At 35.6% G+C, this 21,167-nt stretch overlaps 1 protein-coding gene across 1 annotated transcript in view; it reads left to right on the top strand.

The window, feature by feature from the left end:
- Positions 1-21,167, top strand: part of CCDC141 (coiled-coil domain containing 141) — a 216,604-nt gene that overhangs the window by 90,076 nt on the left and 105,361 nt on the right. The window contains exon 8 of the mRNA XM_055121699.1: positions 4,388-4,504. Coding sequence (XP_054977674.1) covers positions 4,388-4,504 — 117 coding nt within the window. The remainder of the gene's footprint in view (positions 1-4,387; positions 4,505-21,167) is intronic.

Raw genomic sequence — 21,167 nt, 5'->3', positions numbered from 1 at the left:
ACCGACAGTGCTATCGCTCTAGCCCCTGCAAATAGTTTTTATTACCTAACAGAACAAATGAATATTTGAAATCTGATTACTGCCTAGTTAAATACAGGGAACATCTTATGATTTCATAACACAAAATTTAAAAAACAATACTCCTACTGTTGAAAGGAATTTATGGGAGATAATAATGATCGTTATAATATCTATGTGTTTTCAGAATATAACTGCACATTTAGAACTATCACCTGTGACTGTCAACTACAATAATTAAAATAACCCTACATGTGCACATTTTTGATACTTTGATATATATTACAAAAATATAGATTAAAAATAAATGATGTTATTTTCCCTTTTATTCATTTTTTTGTCTCTAATAATAACTGATTATTCTGCAAGAACTGTTCTTCCCATGGAAAGAAGAATGAAAGAAATTTGAAGAGACTTTCATCTTTTCTTAAGCATATCTGTTAATATAATTTGAATGTTTTTTGCCACTTTGCCTCTTTGAGCATGATTTTAAACAAAGATTAAAGAAATCTTAACTCCAAGTGTAAAACGGCTGCAGAAAAAGACAATATATTTATGGCAGCATGCTTGCATGATGAATTGCTCTGGGTGGTGGCTCTTCACTTTCTTCCTACTTAAGTTGTTCATCCTTAACCATATCCCTCCTATTGTTTGCTTTCTCTATGTTTTGTCCTGGTTTTGGCATATTCAGTTTAAGAACTAGAATTCTCAGTTTGTACTTGCTGATGCCTTTCCCATTGCCTCTTGCTAGGGGGGTTTTCCTTTTGAGTTGGTCAGCACATCATTTCTTCTCTAAAGCATTATTTTCATTGAGCACTCAAGGTTGTTCACAGTATTGAGTCACATGTTAGAAATAGCTTATATACCTATAATGTTGCATTTTGTTTTTTTTTTTATCTCAGAAGAACTGCTCTCTTCTTCAACTGGCTTTACAGATGAGCATGCTGAGAGAACTCACTAGAAAGAAAAGCATGAGTTCTGATTATGGCTCTTTCATCCTGTGGTTTTTTTTTAACTTACTTGTGTAGCCATAGACTTAGTTGTTTACCCTCCTGAATCCATTTCCTTAACTCTTGAGAAAGTATCGCCATCCTAGAGGGTATAAAGACCGGGTGAGGGAATTTATAATCCACCTACTCTAGTAATCTGACTCTCTTTGAAAGTCTGGTTCATTTCTCTTCCTTCTTACTTTATCTTCCAGCATTAGGTTGAGTTGAGGATGAGTTGTCCTTACCCTAAAGTTAATGCCTTTAGTGTTTTGCTTTTTCAACTTTACTATGGATTCTGGTACATTACTCCCTTCAAATTCCTTTATGTGTCTTCAGTTTTCTATGCTGGTAGAAAATACTGAAGTCTCATATAATCGTGAAAGGAGATAAAGAAACCTTTTTACTACCCCTAGTTTCCTTCAAACTATCCTCCACCTCACCCCTTTCTTAGCCAATAAAATTCTTTCGAAGGGTTGTTTGTTCTGCTACCTTATAACTCCCCATAAATTGCCCTTTATCCTTACCACCTAATGCCTCGTTTCACCATTCCTTTGCTTCAGCTATTTTTAATAGCCTTAATTAAGACTTAGATCAACATTTAATAAGGATGTTCTGAATACTCCTGAGTTACAGAACTATTCAATAAAAATATAGTCAAAGTCATATGTGGTTTTAACTTCTCTTGTAAACAAATCAAAAAAGTGAAAAGCAACAATGTATGTCATTTAACCCAATAATTCTGAAATGATATTCAATATGAAATTAGTATTAATATTCTTAGCAAGAACTTTTCATTATTGTTATACTGTCTATAAAATCTGGTATGTATTTTATATTTAGAGCACATTTCTACTAGTACATTCAAAAATAATCAATGACCACATGTGATTAGTAGCTGCATATAAAACAATGCAAAAACACAACTTTTGACTGGGTTTCTCTGACTCCCCTCTCTATCAAAGAAGCTCTTGCTTTAGTTTGAAAATCCTAGATCCTCCCTTCTTTGCAGCTTGTAAATTTTGCCTTCCCTTTGTCTTCCTTCACTCTGACAAGTATCCCTTCTCCTCATCAGTACAAGATCTACCCCATTCCTTTTCTACCAATTCTACTTTTTCTAGAAACTAGAATGCCTTGTCAAACTGAAGACATGACCAGGAAAATAGCTCTTAGGTCAAACTGAAAGGTAGGAGGAGATGAGAAGAGAGAAGAAAAACGTTCTAATTTTCCTCCTTATTTCACCTTTACCCAAAACTGATTTCAGTGCATATTTTTAAGCCTTTTGTTCTTCTTTTCCTACTATATCTTTTTTCGACCCTCCAACCACCCCCAGTATACCCACCAGACCTTAGTGAACGTTTGTGTTCTTTCACAAGAAACCATGGTCTCCGGAATTTCCTAATGTGAATTTACTGTGCTTATCACTCAGGCTTTTAGACAACAGCTGATACAATCTAAATGCCCATAAATATGTTCTTGGAATATCTAGGCAGCTGTCTGCAGGAGCTACTTACAGGATGCAATGGATGATTTACTGGGTGTCAGCATGTGATGGTTGACATCCTTTCAGTTATTTAGGGTGCCTTACTTAGAAGAGCTCTGAGAATCTATTCTGTGTGCATCAGACCATGCACATGGTAAATCTGATGTAAAAGACTGCTCATATATGTGAATAGCCCATGATGAAATATTACCACCTCTACAATGAGCTGCTTAATTGTGGGTTTCATGTCAGCTTGTCTTTTGGTTCCTTTCTTGGGTACATGTGGTATTAAAAATGTTTGTCTATATAGAGTCATCATATTTCATCAGTGAGGTAATTGGGATATGTGGAATACCATCAGAAATCTTTAATTATCATCTCTTATAGGGAAAAGCACTAGCCCATAGGAATAATATTCTTTGAGGGGTGATACTATTTGCCAAATATAGGGGATGAGATAAGTAGATAATTTTTAAAAATCAAAACAACCCACTCCTTGGCTCTTACTGCTGTGGACATGTGCTAAATGACAAGTCTTTGACTCACACAATTGAATAAGATTATCAGAGGCTTCAGACTTTCACCTGTTTTTAGAGCTTAGTCAGCACCTGTTTGTAATCCACTTTTTATTCACTCAGATTTTTTGTCATCCTTCCCTCCTAAAGCATTCTTGAGATTTTTGAGTTCTCCCTACTTCAGCTACTAATAAACTCATTATTGTTCTATTTAAGATAAGTGATTTTAAAATGTTAGTCTTGATCTGTCTTATTTTGATGAAAACCTTAGATCATTACTCTCATTCTATTTATCTGCATTTTATGAATAATATAAATTAAATAGATCAATAACTCATAGGTCTTGATACTTTGTGGGTTTGAATATGTACATTATTTATTATTTGCTTCCAATTTTAATACCAGAAAGATTACTTTTAAATAATTATATCTATGTAAACATGCCGCTTTAGATAGGAAAAATCACAAATATGTGCATTATGCACATATTACAAACCATTCTCAAGAAAATGAGTCATACTTCACATGAAAACTGTTACAAGGTCACCATATTATTTTCATTGCATTTATGTCAAAGATATTATTTGAGAAATTTCCAGTCAACAAAGAGTGTTGCCCCAAAACCAAAAGGTAAAAATAGAGAAATGGAAGTGATGTTTCCATAGGCAGCTAATAAAGTGCTTAACAGCTAATGAGCTCTCTGAGTATCAACAGCTATAGTGTCATCATGAGAATAATACAATAATATTATTGAGAGTAAAAACACAAGTTTTCATCCTTTAATTGGGAATAAGTGATCTACATTTAGGTACTCCATGTCATCTGGTCAAGTTATGTCATCATTAAAAAATGTAAAGTTACTTACAAGTCCTTTTCTATTTCTTGTTTTAACATTGTAAGGCATGCAATATGGATGTTTTCTAAATAAATATGATTGATACTTTTAGTTATTTATAACATCAGTAGAATTTTAATAACTAAATTTATTTTTTGGATATCAATTTCCAGCAATGGTAGCAAACTAATTTTTTGCATTGTCTCTCTATGGTAGAAAATATAATTCTACATATGCTGTTAAATATCTTCATGTGGGTCTAGGTAAATTTACTCAGATTCATATGGATTCATATGCTTACTCAGTTAAGCTGAATTATATTCAAAAAGAATGCCTGGTTCATTGAGTAGGCGATTTTTTATGTTAGAAGAGTTGAAATGTTTTCTTTATACTATGTAATTTACTGAGGTATGTGTTTTTAAACTTTTCAGAAATTTTGTAAAAACCAGATCATATTAATTTAATACTTGGGACTAGTTTCTGAATTTTTACTCACTTAGTTGATCATTTGAAATTTGGTCTTTTTATTGTTTTTTTTTTTTAAATCTAGGTTACCTGTTGGTTTCAAAAAACCATAAGAGATTTACAGGAACAAAGTCTAGGTTCATCACTTTCTGACAATGAGGATCTAATCCGTAAGCACGAGGAACTGATGATAAAAGCAAAGGTAAGAGACATATTTAAGATATTGAAAGATGCATGAACTTCTCTGCAATGTGATTTTGTAAGTAATTTAGGGAAGAACTAAAAATTGAATAATTCACTATTTGTATATTAAGGATTTTGATAGCACTAATATCACAACCCATTGAAGTGGATTTCTAGAATAGAAGCAAACAAAAGCTAACAAAAACATTAATAATCATCTTGTTTTGAATAGTTACTATGTGTCAGACACTATACTTAGTAAGAGAGTTATATTACCTAAAATAATCACAATACTAATGATGGATAGGTTTTATTACCTCCTCTTACAGATGAAACTCTAACAAGTAAAAAATCATCTTAGAGATGCAACTTTAGCAATATCATGTATCTTGTCAGTGGTAAGTGGTTTGACCTAAAATGTATCTAACTCCAGTCCCTAAGCTCTTTTTTTTTCACTTCCTTACTTTCCTTTCTTTTCCTTTCTTTTCTTTCCTTTTCTTTTCCTTTCTTTTCTTTTTCCCCTTTTCTTTTCTTCCTTCCTTCCTTCTTTCTTTCTTTCTTTCTTTCTTTCTTTCTTTCTTTCTTTCTTTCTTTCTTTCTTTCTTTCTTTCTTTCTTTCTTTCTTTCTTTCTCTTTCTTTCTTTCTTTCTTTCTTTCTTTCTTTCTTTCTTTCTTTCTTTCTTTCTTTCTTTCTTTCTTTCTTTCTTTCCTTCTTTCCTCCCTTCCTTCCTCCCTTCCTTCCTCCCTTTCTTCCTTCCTTCCTTCCTTCCTTCCTTCCTTCCTTCCTTCCTTCCTTCCTTCCTTCCTTCCTTCCATCCTTCCTTCTTTCTCTCTTTCTTTCTTTCTTTCTTTCTTTCTTTCTTTCTTTCTTTCTTTCTTTCTTTCTTTCTTTCTTTCTTTCTTTCTTTCTTTCTTTCTTTCTTTCTTTCTTTCTTTCTTCCTTCCTTCCTTCCTTTATTTCTTTTTTTCCTTCTTTCTTTCTTTTTTCTTCCTTCTTTCCTTCTTTCCTTTATTTTCTCCTTACTTCCTTTCATCCTTTCATCCTTTCTTTCTTTCTTTCTTTCTTTCTTTCTTTCTTTCTTTCTTTCTTTCTTTCTTTCTTTCTTTCTTTCTTTCTTTCTTTCTTTCTTTCTTTCTTTCTTTCTTCCTTCCTTCCTTCCTTCCTTCCTTCCTTCCTTCCTTCCTTCCTTTATCTTTTTTAAATGTAGTCACTGTGAAATTACAAAGTTATTCGTGACTGGGTTTCAGACACACAATATTTGAACATCAATCCCTTCACCAGTATTCGCTTCCCTCCACAATGCATTTCTCCCACCCTTTAGCCTCCTACCAACCAGTGTACCTCTTTTAAGAGGCACTTTTTAATAAAAACAATTTTTTATAGTATTCTGCACTGTGCTTTACTGCACTGTTACTAGTAGAGTTTCCCACATAATACTATACTACTTTAAAACACCTCCTCTTCTAGATTGAACATTTCTCTCCAGTGTCATCATTATCCCCTCCGTGTCTTCTCTCCTAACTCTCCTTCCCCCCATGTAGCATATTTTCTAAACCCTTAAACACTATGTTTTGACATTAAGGAAGGAAATAGAAGAAGACACAAATAAATGGAAAGGCATTTGTCATCATGAATTGAAAGAATTGATTTTGCATTTTTGTTTGGGGGGCACACCTAATGGTATATGGAAGCTACTTTTGGCTATGTCTGTGGGCTACTCCTGCCATTGTGTGCCTGCCACATGCAAGGTTATACAGGCAAGTGACATTTCTCTCCAGCCCAGAAATATTTTTTTTTGCTCTTTTTTTGGTCACACCCAGAGGTGCACAGGGATTACTCCTGGTTGTACACTCAGGAATTACTCCTGGTGGTGCTCGGGGGACCATATGGGATGCTGGGAATCAAACTCAGGTCGGCCAAGTGCAAGGCAAATGCCCTACCCGCTGTGCTATCAATCCAGCCCCCTAGCCCAGAAATATTTTTTTCAAATGTCTTTACTGCCCAAAGGAGCCTACAGATGCAATCCAATCATTATTAAAATACCAGTGTCATTTTCTTCAACCAAAACAGAGAATGCAATACTAAAATTTGCATGGAACTATAAAAACTTACAAATAGTCAAAGTGATCTTGAGGAAGAAGAACAAAAATGGAGGTATTAATGGAGGCTTCTTGATTTCAAACTAAATAGTAGTAAAAACAGTTTGGTATTGGCAGAAATGCAGACATACATGCCAATGGATATTTTTAAATTCAGAAATGAACTCAAACCTATTCGATCAGTTAATTAATTTGTGACTAAGTAGTCAAAAATACAATTGGGAAAAAGTTATATCTTCAATAAATGGTATTGGGGAAATTGGATAGTCACATGCAAAAGAGAAAAATTTAATCTACTTCACATCATGAACAAAAATGAGCTGAAAGTGGATTCAATGTTCAAATGTATTATTTGAATTGTTAAAATAGAAGGATACAAGCTTTAGGTTTCTTGAATTGATCTATATGAGTTTTTTTTAATTTGTTACTTAAAGTGAAACAAATAAGTGATACTATATCAAAAATCATATACACAACCCATAAATAGAAATAAAGAAGTAACACAAAAAAGGCAGGCTATTAAATGGAAAAATATTTGTGAATAATGTATCTGGTTAGTATTAATATCCAAATTTATACAGAAGAGCCACAATAGCAACAATAATGAATCCAGTTTCAAAATGGGCAAAAGATTCAAATAATGTGCTTTCCAAAGAAATCATAGAAATTGCAAGCATGTACCCTGAAAGCTTCTCACGATTATAATTGTCAAGAAAATGTAAATCAAACCAACAATTAGATACTGTTTCATACCAGTTAGAATGGCTGCCAAAAAGACAAGAAATAACACATTCTAGGTTGAGGACTTGGAGTAAAGGGAGCACTTATTTAGTATTGAGAAAATGTTGATTGAAGCAGTCACCATGGAAGTACCTCAGAACCTTTAAAATAAAACCCTACCCACCAATGATTTATCAATTCCTATTTAATGTGTTTTCTGAAGGAAATTAAAGCACTAATTTGAATGTATATACCCCTATGTCCATCATGACATTATTTACAATTATTAAAGTATCACTCTAGGGATGAATCAACAAGGAAAATGTGTGTACGTACACAAACAAAAGGAAATCTTGTCATATATTATTAAAATACAGAAAAATACATGTTATGTTACACAAATCATAGTAGAGCATTGAAGTGGGAGATGTGAAAGTCAGTGTTATGAATTGTTCTCTTCTGAGTGAGTTGGGTGGATGGATATGAACAAAAATGAGCTGAAAGTGGATTCAATGTTCAAATGTATGGAACATTTGACAGTGTGGAAAGTTTGCAGTTTTGAATAGGATTTCACACCCTAAACATATACAATGAATGCCTCTTTATCTTTCTTTGTTTCAAAATCTATTTATCTGGCATATGCCTTACCCAACTCATATAGTGGAGAGTTAGAGAAGGCATATCAAGACACCAGTTGCTGCCTCTCATGTGTTAGTTATCCACTAGACAGATTCCAGAGCTATCTCAATGTCATTCTCAATGTCAGAAAATACAGGTATTATTTTCTAGCTTGAAAAAAATCATACATTAACAAGCAATGACACCTGCCCTGCATGTGGCTGAACCCCGTCCAATCTCTGGTACAATATATGATCCCCTGAGCATTTCCAGGAGTGACTCCTGAGCACAGAGTTAGGAGTAGCCCCTCAGCACTGCCAGGTATGGTCTTACCTCAATAAAAAAATCCCAATACAAACAAAACCAAAAAGCAAGCAATGATCAGATTGGTGGAGAATGGAGGAAAACACCCAAAAATATTCTCATGCCACATTTTCTATGGCATCCAACTTTATTCTGTTCCAGACAGTCCTGTGCCTCTGAGATTCAATTACTTTTACCTCTTCGAGGAAGGTTCTCTGCATAGCCACTTAACTCTCACTTGGTTGGCTTTTTCAAGGTCTAGCTACAAGATTTTAGGTACTCGGTGCAAAATAAAAATGAAGAGAAATTTATTGAAGTTTTTGAGGTTTTGATATAGAAACAGCACTTAAGCCAAGGATGGGACCCTGCTGATCCCAAGGTCCCATGTAATGACACAGGTCAGTTCCCCATGAAGCTTGTCCCATTTAGGATTACTGGGAGGACATAGAAACCTTTGTTAGTTAGACATTTTCTTTTGCATTATTCACAAACCACTCCACCCCTGGATTAACAAGTTTTCTGAAAATAAAATGTATGATGTTATAATGAGATGCATCTGGATAGAAAAAGAAATACTAATATTTAGATTCCTGCCATCTCACTTGTTATTCAACATTGGTTATATTTGCTCCTTCTGAACTCCGCTAAGGATTGATAACCATCTAATTAGGGCTAGAGATAATAATAGTACAGAGATTAAGGTACTCACCTTGCTTACAACAGATCTCAGTTCAATCCCTGGCAGTTCATATTGTTTGCCAATATAGCTAGGAGTGATCCCTGAGCACTACCAGGTGTGGCCCCAAACAAAGAGCATAAATAAATAAAGTTCAGTTAGAACATATTACTGAGGGGCTGGAGTGATAGCACAGCGCGTAGGGCGTTTACCTTGCACGAGGCCAACCCGGGTTCAAACCCCAGCATCCCATATGGTCCCCTGAGCACCGCCAGGGGTGATTCCTGAGTGCATGAGCCAGGAGTGACCCCTGTGCATTGCTGGGTGTGACCCAAGAAGCAAAAAAAAAAAAGGAACATGTTACTGAAAATACTTCCATTTTTTCAGTAGTGGTTCTTAAAATGTTTCCTTTCCCCATCTACTTTATAAAATTTTTAGTCATTTCCATCTGTAAGTTTTCAACATCTTGTTCCTTGTTCTTAGAGAAGAAATCTAATTTTAAATGTCCTTAAACAAAAAAGACATAACTACTTTAGATTTTTGTTTGGATGTGAGTATGAAGAGAAGAAAGTGTACTATATCCTTCAAAAGATATTTACCATAAAATAAATTCTCAAGCTTGGAAATCTATTGGTGAAATACACATGAGCAAGTAATCATCTATAACACTGAGAAAGCAGTAGCTTTTGCTTCTCAACGAAAAATCAAATAACAGGGAGATGTTTTGTGTTATTTGTGTTATTTGTTAGTCTACCCGGTAATTTTTTTCAGATAAACTCTTGAAACTATCACACATTCAGATCAAAATTTTCATATCTCAATGTGGTGGTTTATTCAGAATGTGTTCAAGTAATTTAGCTAAAAGATTTTTACCACTTTTTTCTGAGCCCCTATATTAAAATTCAGTCTTTGCTAAAAAAATTGAGTATGTAGCAGATAAAAAAATAAGATATAGATGATTACAAATAACTGATTAATAATATAAAATACTGTTAGATTTGGCATGTATCACTGTGATACCTCAAGACAAATTTAAAACTGGAAGGCAGAATTTTAGGGTGTATTAAAATACATGTAGACAGTTTGTTATTAATTCCTTTGAGAAGGCTTAATCATTTCTTTTACATATTAAAAATAACATTCTATAAGACCTACTTTAGGGAATCAACTTGCACTTCTAGTGTGAAGAAAGTGATTTCTCTTCTAATTTGGACCCAGCAGTTGGGGGCCTGCAAATAAATTTACAATAGAGAAATTAACAGAAATTTGGGGATTTTTTTCAGGGGATGGAGGTAGGAGGAGTATTTGGCCACACCTGGTGGTACTCAGGGCTTATTCCTGCTCTGTGTTCAAAGTTCACTCCTGCTGATGCTCAGGGAATCCTGTGTGCTGCTAGGAATTCAACTGATGTGGTTCATGCAAATCAAACTTTGTAACCTGGTATTAATCTCTAACAGGAGTGTTTAGCTTCTCTTACTAGACAAGTTTTATTTGCAGTTTTGGAACTTCCCAGAAATTGAAAACTTATGAAATAATTTGAAATGCAGTTTTCTGTATATCATGTTAGCAAAAGAAAGGCTTTTAGGGTCATAATGGGAGAATATCCTAGACTTTGGGTTCTAATAAATGTATTGAACAGTCTGTCTTTCTGACTGAAGATTCCTCTTGGGAGGGTTGATGACAGCTGAATTTGCAATTCCTGCTGCTAAGAATCAGCCTTCTTTCAGGAAGCAACCTTGGGGTGCCATGAGGGAAAGGATTAATGGAAAAAACATTTAGAAGCAGCTCTGCTTAAATTTGTGTAGCATATTTTCTCTGGCTTCATATTATTCGAGTGTGTTTGTTTTAAAATAATTTTCATGCCACCTTTGTTGGCTAGTAATCCCTGCTTCCATAGCTTGAACGCTGCGTTCAGTTTAGGCACTGTGTTGGCACAGACTAGATTCATGTGAGGCATTGGAACACACCTGACAGGGCTCAGCGCTTAGTCCTGGTTCTGTACTCAGGGACATACCTGGTCAGGCTCGAGAGACTTTATGGGGTGTTGGAGATCCAAACCAGTCTTTAGTGTACTGGGAAAGCACCTGCCTGCTGTGTATCCAGCTCTTTTGTGGGGACTTTGAACAAATTCCAAAGTCTGATTCTCGTCTCATGCCCAGACATTCCATGTAATTTGTTTGAGCCATCGGGATTTTAAAAAATATTCAGGGTTGGATAGCTAGCTAACAACTAGAGCACATGCGGAGCACATAATGTGTATGATATAGGACCAGGCTCAATGCCTACTACTGTGCGATTTCCCAGGGAATCACCAGGAATGACTCCTGACTACCAATTGGGCAGTAGCCTGGGAAAATAAGTGGGTGTGGTCCCAAACCGAAATATGTAAATGAATGAATAAACAAAAATGATTAGCGACATTCAAATGTTGGCATTTTAGTTTAAAAATGAATTCATATTTACTGCTTTTGAAAAATGAAAGTGTTATAACATACACTGAGAGTCTGCGTACAGGACTAAGTTGGACACAGGGGTGTGAAGAGTGCTGCAAAGGCCTTTGAGACTTTCATGGAAGGACACTGACTCTGGTGGTGCTTGTGGTGTTGTAACATTGTAAGCCTGAAACTTTATTATTAACATCATAGTATCTCAATAGAAGCGGAAAGCAAAGACAAACAAACAAACAAAACCCACACGAAGGAAGATCTGACAAGCTCAAACTCACTTTTCTATATAGAGTGGTGACTCTTGACTAGGGTTCTATGACAGTTGACTCCTTGAGAGTCAACTATAGAGACTCCAGTTTGCCATCCTCATCTTCTCCTTATCTGCCTCTTCTGCTTTTACTTCACTCATTATATTACGTGCCTAGGCCTCCAGCCCTTGAGTTTGGGGCCCGATGGTGAATAAAATACCATCCAAGCAGAGTAGAAGTTCAAACTGATTTACTTTTTGATTCTTCTGAATACATTATAAATGTGAAGAACAGGGACTAAGACAGGAAAAGTCACATAAGCGAACTATTGAAGTTTGAATGACAGGGACTTTAGGTGGAACATGATGTCTTATGAGATGAAAGCTATTAATCCCCATTTTAAGTCATAAAAGAAATTTATAGCTTTTTAGTCAAGGCTCGGCTGCCAGATCACAGCAGTTGAAGTTCTTAAAAATATAACATCTCAGAAGATGCTTCCTAAGCCTTCAGTGTCTGAAGACTTTTTTTTTTCCCCTCAGAGAATTTGTACAGAGCTAAAGATTAAGAGGACTTCCCCACACATTTTATACATGTCCAAGCTACCCTTTATTTCTATAGATGACTCTATATTGTTTATAAAATTCCTGAATAGCAATAATTTTTGAATTATTGGAGGGGTGCAAACCAAAAATGGTATATTGAAACATCATCTTTAATATTTTAATATAACAGAATTCACAGTCTTCAGCCTCAAAATTAAAACTATCTTCTCTGATTCATCTTCTAATCTGATTTTCCAAGTCATTGAAGATATTTTCCAGTTTTTGCTGAGTGATTTTATAAATTGGATTTGTGATCTTGGCTGTAAGTTCCTTCAAATATTATTTTTGGAAATTCATTTTTAAAAGTTTTATTGCCACAGAAATCTTATTCAGAGGAAAAAAGCAAGTTTAAAGTTACAAAAATATTCATCATTATGAGATAAGAAAGTAAAGCAGAATCTTTTGCAAGCTTATTTGAATAATTTAAATGCATAATTATCATTAATAGACTCATTACAAGAAAGTGAATTTTTAAAAATATGTCTCATTGTTCTGGTATATAGGATATCTCATTTTGGAAAAATTTGAAAATATCTAAACTTTAAAAAAATTATAATTGCTTGTGATATGTAGTTTTATGGAAAATGAAAGTAATATATAGCATACTTAAATTAGGTACTCTTGCACTTTTTATATGTATATGTATACATTGTATATATGTGGTTATATTAAAAATTTTATTAGTTTTGCATTGTGAATTTTCCAATTAGTTTATAATGTAAACATGTCCCCACTTGTATAAGCAATTTGAATGCTTTGACTTCATTGCATGTTACTCAACCATGTAGGTTCAACCATTGTAGGAAGCAATCACTGTATCACTGTCATCCTGTTGCTCATCGATTTGCTCGAGCAGGCACAGTAACGTCTCCATTGTTAGACTTTTTGTTACTGTTTTTTGCATATCAAATATGCCAGGGGTAGCTTGCCAGGCTCTGCCGTGTGGGCGAGATACTCTCTGTAGCCTCCTGGGCTCTTGGAGAGGGACGGAGAAATCGAACGCAGGTCGGTAGAGAAGGAGGCAAACACCCTACCCGCTGTGCTATCACTCCAGCCCTTAGTTAAAATATAAATATAAAAATATTAATGTGGAAGAAAATGTCTGATTATGTTTCTAATCAGTTTCCTCTTTAAAGTCTGCACTACTGCAGGGAAGCCCCAGTATGTCACAGTATTTGAATTTAGAAATACCATAGAGTTACCTAATTTTAAAAATTAGAAAGCAATGCATATTAAAATATAGCAATATAGAGATTGGTACACATCTCATTTTGGAGTTAAATTGCATCATCTCTACTTACTTCTGTTAGAAAACAATTTGATTGTGTAAACCTGAAAAGAATTAGTTTTATTATATGATTTATGTATTGGATAAATGTCCTATCTATCTAGTAGAGTGTGCTTGATGGAGTACAAAATAGAAAGGTTTTATAGTTGGGAAGAAAGCAGATATGTTCATTGCAACATTACTTACAATAGTCTGTGTCTGGAAACAATACAGAAGCCCAATAACAGATGAATAGATAATAAATTGGGATGTATACACTATGAGTAAAGATAAAATCATGAGGTTTGCTGCAACCTGGATGGAGTTGGAGGGTATTAAGCTAAGCAAGCTAAGCAAGTCAGAAAGGAAAGACAATTACTGGATGACCTGACATGTGGAATATACAGAAAGCAAGGGAGCAGGCAGCCCTCAAGAGAAACTAGCTCTGAGACAGGGTGAACAGAGTAGCCATCTGTATTGACAAAGTAGGGTCTGAGGGTATCTTGAAATAGTTATGAGATCCTGATACTTGATAGTGGGGGTGGTGAAGTTGTATTGCAAATATAAAACAATAACATTTTTTTAAGAAATAAGAGGATGGGATTAGATTTTTCAGCAAAATAAAAGATTGCGTTAGGCAAATCCTGAAGCTTTTTAATTAATTTTTTTATATCCACCCTAGTGTGTGTGAAGTTCTATCACATTCTAGTTTAATTTGTATTTCCCTAGCAACTAATGACGGTGAAGATCTTTTTTATGTATTATTGAGCCTTTTGAATATTTGCTTTGAAACAATGTCTACTCAAGCCCATCGTGTTCTTTGATGCATGAAAGGTTTTTGAGTTTTAGGACTATACTTATCAGTGTCTACGCCAACTCCTGTGCTTGAGGGTCATTCTCAGTGGTGTTAGAGAAAGTTTGTAAATTTGTTGAAAACCAGACTTATCTCCTTTTAATTTTGTTGTGCTTTTGGCATTATAACTAAAAGACTATTGCCAGTTCCAAAATATAAAAGATTTATCCTTCATTTGAAATGATATTTTTAGCTTTGGTTGTTGTATTTAGATTTTTGTTTCATTTTGAGTTGTTTTGCTTATACTGTGAAGTAAAGATAGAATTCATTCTTTTACATGGGCCTATCCAGTTGTGTCAGTTCAGTTCTTTCCCCCATTGAATAGTCTTATTGAAAGTAATTGGTGACAAATGAGTGGGTTGATTTCTAAACTCTTGCTTCTATTCCATTGATCTTTATTTCTTGCTGATGCTAATACCACACTGTGATTGATTAGTGATAGTTTTTATATTAGTTTTGGGATCTAGACCTGAGTTTTTTAAGTTTAATATTTTCCTAAATTATTCTGGCTGGGCTAAGTAAATAGGACAAGGATTTAGGCATTTGCCTTCTACTAGCCAACCCTGGTACAACCTATTGTCTCACAAGCACCAACAGGAGTGATTCTTGAGCACAGAGCCAGGGGTAAACAATGACCACCAACCACCATTGTGACCGAGCAGTAAAATGAAATGTTTTGGCTGCTCAGAGCCCCTTGCATTTATGCATAGTAGGAGCAGATATTTTATTTCTTAAAAAAAAAGGCCACTGGATTTCAATAGTGACTACGTTTTATGTATTGTTGACTTTGGAAATATTGCAGCATTAAGTTTTAAGCATAATAAGTTTTCTTATCTAAGACCAAAGAATTCCTTTTTATTTATTAAGTGCTTTTCTAAAAAGGTTTTCACTATGTTTTATAATTTTAGGACATGTATTTTCCTCCTTGGTTATATTAATTCCTAAGTAATTGTTTTAAGCTATTATAAATGAAATTGTCTTCTTAATTTTCTTTTCAGATTATTTATTGCCAATAGATAGTTTTTTTGGCTGCTCATATTATACACTATAAATCTCCTAAAGTATGTTTGTCTGCTCCAATATGTATTGCATCTACTGAAATAATTTTCTCCAACTTTTTTTGTGTACAAAAGTATATATTATCTACAAATGTTTCCTTTCATAGTTCTTGCTCACTTGCCTCTTGCTCATCTAACTCATCATCATCATCATCATTGTCATCCCGTTGATGGTTGAATTTCTCAAGCAGTCTCAGTAATGTCTCCATTTGTCCTAGCCCTGAGATTTTAGGTTCACTCGTTCACTCGTGTTCACTCGTCCTTCCCAATGGTGCCACATTGGAAAGGTGCCACAAAGAGTTTTCAGGGTCAGGGGAATGAGACCCATCATTGTTACTAATTTAGGCATATGAATATGCCATGGGGAGTTTTCAAGCTATTCCATATGGGCAGGAAACTCCATAGCTTGCCAGGTTCTCCCAGAGGGATGTTGGCTGTTGGTGGGATTACGAGGCGCCAGGGGCAGTCCCTGGGTGTGACCGCCTAGCTACTGGAAAATGGGAAATCTGGGCGGAAGTGGCTTGGAGGAGGCTTGGAGGTCTCAGCCCCGGGTCCCACACACCTGGGTTCCTCTGCCGGTTCCTTCATGCATGAGGCTCCTCTGAACGTGTGGAGAGGGGCCTTGAGCATGGCTGTGGCTAGGCTCCAGAGGTCTTCGGCCTAGGGAGCTCTGCTAGGGGAAGGGAGGGAAACTGAAACCCACCCCTTCCGAGGGGCCCCAGGGAGGACAGGCAGACGCAGGGGCAAGAGACTCTATGCATCGATCTCTTCCGGGAACTTGGTTTTATAGTCTCTGGATGTTGGTCCTTGGTGGGATTACATGGCAGCGCCGGGGCAGTCCCTGGGTGTGACCGCCTAGCTCATCCAACTACAAAAAATATATACTTTTTTAAAATATTCTAACAGAGAGTATAGTTTTCTCACAAATTGCCTGACCATGTCTGCATTTTAATGAGCCCCAATTAAAACATTGGTGCTATTGGTCACTGGACCACTCTTTGTCAACAAAGATTTTAGAGGAAAGAACTGTGTGTGAATCATAGTGTAAATGGGAGGGTTGGAATGTTGGGTCATGGTAGGACTCAGGAGATGTAAGTTTAAATAAGTCTTTATGCCTCTTAAGCTGTAAACATGATTATCTGAGCTTAGAACTTGATCTCCTTTTGTCATTTGTATTTATATGTAGACCCATTATTATGGTAACTAAAGATCAAAGAAATGTGTTTAGGCTTTCTGATTGTACCCTTTCCAAAACAAGAATAATTTCTCAGAAGTAGCACTTATATGAATTACTTAGCATGAAAGGTCTCACTGGTGGTTCAGGGAGTATGTAGCAATAACTATAGTTTCTAAGTTATCCAAATATTTTTCAAGTGTTTCACAAGCATTATTGATCCACTCTTCTCATAGTGGTGCATATTAACCTGAATAAAGAATTTGACTCTTGTGTTTGTACTTCTATCACATCCCAAAATTCCTTCACTAAAGACATGTAAAAAAAAAGGCACAAAATATATTGCTTCAGTAAATCAGATCATAGTACCTTTGATGATTGGAAAGGAAGTCTATAAAATGAAGCAGAGTGTGTTTTTTAATAATGTTTTGTCTAATTTAAAAAAATAAAATGCTGTCTGAATCTAAGATGACTCCAGGAAGAAATTAAGTGATACTTCTAAAGATAGACACCTGCATCAGTGCATTTTAATTCTTCTGTCTTCATTTTAGTGACTAATATGTTTTACTTGTCTGATTTTTAATGAACTTTCCAATTAAAAACAGATGTCATTTTTTATAGAAAATAAATTAAAACAATTCCATTACTAACAGGTATAATATGTGTAAAGAGTATTGAATTTGCCTGCAAGCCTAGGGAAAAATCTACAAAATAATGGAATTTTCACGTTGGTGACCTTATTCTAGTTTTCCTTGCAGATTAATTTAAAGTTTAGTGAACCTTATGTTTTCATTTACAAGGGAAATTTGATTTAGAAAGTACGTCGGATAGAAATATTTATGCCCTTCTAAAGAGGGGATGAAAAAAAATAAAAAATAAAAAGGGGATGAGTTAAGAAAGCAAATGAAGAATGTTGTAGTCTATGATCACTAGACTGTTACTTTGCTGTTACTTTGCTTATAGAGTTTTCACTATTTCATAATTTAAATATTTAGAGTTTTCCTCTTTGTTCTTTCTAGTTACCTTTACAAAAATTCATTCAAATTATTTCATTTAATTCATTAATTATCTTCATATTATTTTGTTTTTCTATCTTTGTCATCCTTAAATAAAAATTCCCATGTTGTGTTATTTTTCCAATAACTAATAATACAGTTCAGGGTACTATTGCTATCATCATAACAAGAATGAAATTGGGTTGACTTGAAGTTGACATGTAAAAAGGCTTCTTCTTTCTCCTCTCTCTCTCTCTCTCTCTCTCTCCTCTCTTCTTCCTTCCATTCTTCCATTTTCCCTTCCTTCCTTCCCTCCTTTCTTCTTCCCACCCTCCTTCTTTCTTCCGTCCTTCCTCCCTCCCTCCCTTCCTCCCTCCCTCCTTCCTTCCCTCCCTCCCTCCCTCCCTTCCTTCCTTCCTTCCTTCCTTCCTTCCTTCCTTCCTTCCTTCCTTCCTTCCTTCCTTCCTCCCTCCCTTCCTCCTTCCCTTCCTCCCTCCCTTCCTTCCTTCCTTCCTTCCTTCCTTCCTTCCTTCCTTCCTTCCTTCCTTCCTTCCTTCCTTCCTTCCTTCCTTCCTTCCCTTCCTTCCTTCCTCCCTCCCTTCCTCCTTCCCTTCCTTCCTTCCTTCCTTCCTTCCTTCCTTCCTTCCTTCCTTCCTTCCTTCCTTCCTTCCTTCCTTGCTTCTTTCTTTCTTTCTTTCTTTCTTTCTTTCTTTCTTTCTTTCTTTCTTTCTTTCTTTCTTTCTTTCTTTCTTTCTCAATGTAACAGGCAAAACAGCCTTATTTTTAACAATCATAGAACATTGCATTCTGTCAGCAACTGTTTTTAAAATCTCACTAACATAATAACTCATTCAATCTTTATGACTATCCTACAGGTAAGTATTGTTGCCTTTAATTTTTTACAAATGACAAAACAGAGGCATATGAAACTTGTTAGCCCTCCAAGGTCAGCAACATCAGTTACAGCCAAAACTTAAAAAATAGATCATCCCCAGAGTTCTTGTTTTTAGTCTCATTAGGAGACTTCAGATGTAGAATTATTCTTTTTCTTTTCATTTTTTTATTAGTGAATCACCATGAGACAAAGTTACAGACTTATAGGTTTTCATGTTTACGTTTCAGTCACACAATGATCGAGTACCCATCCCTCCAGCAGTGCCCATTTCCCACCACCAGTGGTCCCAGCATCCCTCCCACCACCCCCACCCCCACCCCCACCCCGTCCCCTTCACCCCACCCTGCCTCTGTGGCAGGGCATTCCCATTTAGTGCGCTATGCCGATGGGTCCGCACTAAGTTCGGCATCAATATGGTGACCCTCCTGGAGCGGAGGACCACCAGGTTGCCTAAGAAAGGGTGAACTGGCCCAGGTCGGAAATGGAGGTGGTTAAAACTCCCGTGCTGATCAGTAGAATTTTTATTTTTGTTTTTTTTTGTGCTTTTGGACCATACCTAGCTGTGGGCAGGGCTTACACCTGGCTCAACGCTTAGAGATCATTTCCGGTGAGACTTGAGGGACCGTATGCACTGCTGGGAATCTAACTGGCATCAGCTGTGATGATTTAGACTTGGATTTCTTATTAGCACTTCTAATTAAATCATACCTTCTAAATCATTTCTCGTTTTATTTCAAATTAATATGATTTATTGACTTAATATTGAACTTATAAGACTGAAAATTTTATGTTTTAGGGGTACAATGCTGTGACACAACATGTCAATAATCTTCCACAATTATCTCTAGCACCTTCTCTTCTATTCTTCTCGGTTGTGATGCCAGAATATAAATATTTGTTTCGCTTAGACGTTGTCAATTTATTTGTTCTGTTTCTTTATATAAAACACATGATTAGATAATTTAGTATTTGTCTTTCTTCCTCCTGACTTCACTTAGCATGACAGAGTCTAGTCTTCATCTTGCAGATAAAAGCAAGACAACTTTTTCTTATAGATGAGTATTATTTTGTTGGATGTACATGCCACATATTTTTTATTCACTCATCTGTGACTGGGCACTTGAATTGTTTCCAAACCCTTAGCTATTGTAAATAGTAGGAAACATAGTGTCTCTCTATAATTTTGGATAAGTGCTTTTGTGTTTTGGGGATAGATGCCTAAAAAGGAATTATTGGATCTTAAGGTAGCTCTGTTTTTATTTATTTATATTTATTTATTTATTTGTGAAGTGACCATGCTAGAAGCTGATTAAGTTTGCAATCTTATCAACAATAAATGAAGGTTCCTTTTCTTTCCCACATATGCATTCCAGCACTTGTTATTTTTATTCCTTCTGATACAGATCAGTTTCACTGGAGTGAGATGATATTGTTTTGATTTGCATTTTCCTGATAATCAGTAATACTTAGCACTTTTTCATGTGCCTATTGACCATCTATATACCTTCTGTGGAGAAATGTCAACTCAGATTTTCTCCCATTTTTGATGGAATTTTTTGTTGTTGAGTTTTGTGAATTCTTTATTATATCATGGCTATTAGTCTTTTGTCAGATATGTATGGCTTACTAATATTTTCTGCCATTCACTTTGATGTATTTTTGTTTGAGTGACAAGTTTCTTTCAGATTAGTAGTATTTTCATTTTATGCAGTCCCATTTGTTTATTTTTTCTTTCTTTAACTCGCCACTGGAATTACATCATTGAACATTACTGCAGACAACATGGAATTTTTGCCTCTATTTTATTTGAAGTGGTTTATGGATTTGGGCTGAACATCTAAAACTTTGATTCACTTTTCACTAACTTTTGTGTAAGGTATTAAGATATGCAGTCTAATTTTATTATTTACAGTTTCCCCAATACAATTTCATGGTAGTCCTATCGGCACTCAAGTTAGAGACTTCAGACTCCATTAAAGTTCTCATTGTTTCTCTAACCTCATTTTAGCTTCACCTCCAAATTTCAGTCAACTCATTTCTTTCTCCACTCTTCTCATCTGGGACCCTCTACTTTAATTTGTTAGACTTTTTCACTAATAACTCAATTATGTTGTTTATATCTGAGCCTATAGCACTGTAGCACTCTCATCCCATTTTTCATCGATTTTCTCGAGCGGGCACCAGTAACGTCTTCATTGTGATACTTGTTGCTACTGTTTTTGGCATATTGAATATGCCATGGGCAGCTTGCCAGGCTCTGCTGTGTGGGTGAGATACTCTCGGTAGCTTGTTGGGCTCTCCGAGAGGGACGGAAGAATCGAACCCAGGTTGGCCATGTACAAGGCAAACACCCTACCTGCTGTGCAATCGCTCTATAAACTATAATATTTGCATAAGGTATTTATTTGGCTTTCAAAATTTTTTTCTTCTTAATAAATTAAAGTCTGATTCTGCATTTCCATCTTGTGATTGCTGAGACTCAGTCTCTGTCATACTTAGTGTTCTCTTTCCTCAAGTTTTATAAAAGTGCTTCTGGGTCCACACAGCACAGGATCTTTGTAGAAGAACTATGCATTTGTCTATTGTTTCCTATTTTAAAAAAAGCTATTGTCTTAGCTTGAGTAGTCAAAAGCTTCAGAGATTCTGCTTCTTCTGTTCCTATTGGGGGATCTAGTTTGGTACCACATTCAGAGTCCCAGGAGTGAACATACAGGACTTCCCAGGGA

Source organism: Sorex araneus, chromosome X (assembly GCF_027595985.1).
Source record: "Sorex araneus isolate mSorAra2 chromosome X, mSorAra2.pri, whole genome shotgun sequence".
NCBI lineage: Eukaryota > Metazoa > Chordata > Mammalia > Eulipotyphla > Soricidae > Sorex > Sorex araneus.
This window is presented reverse-complemented; position numbering and strand designations above follow the sequence as displayed.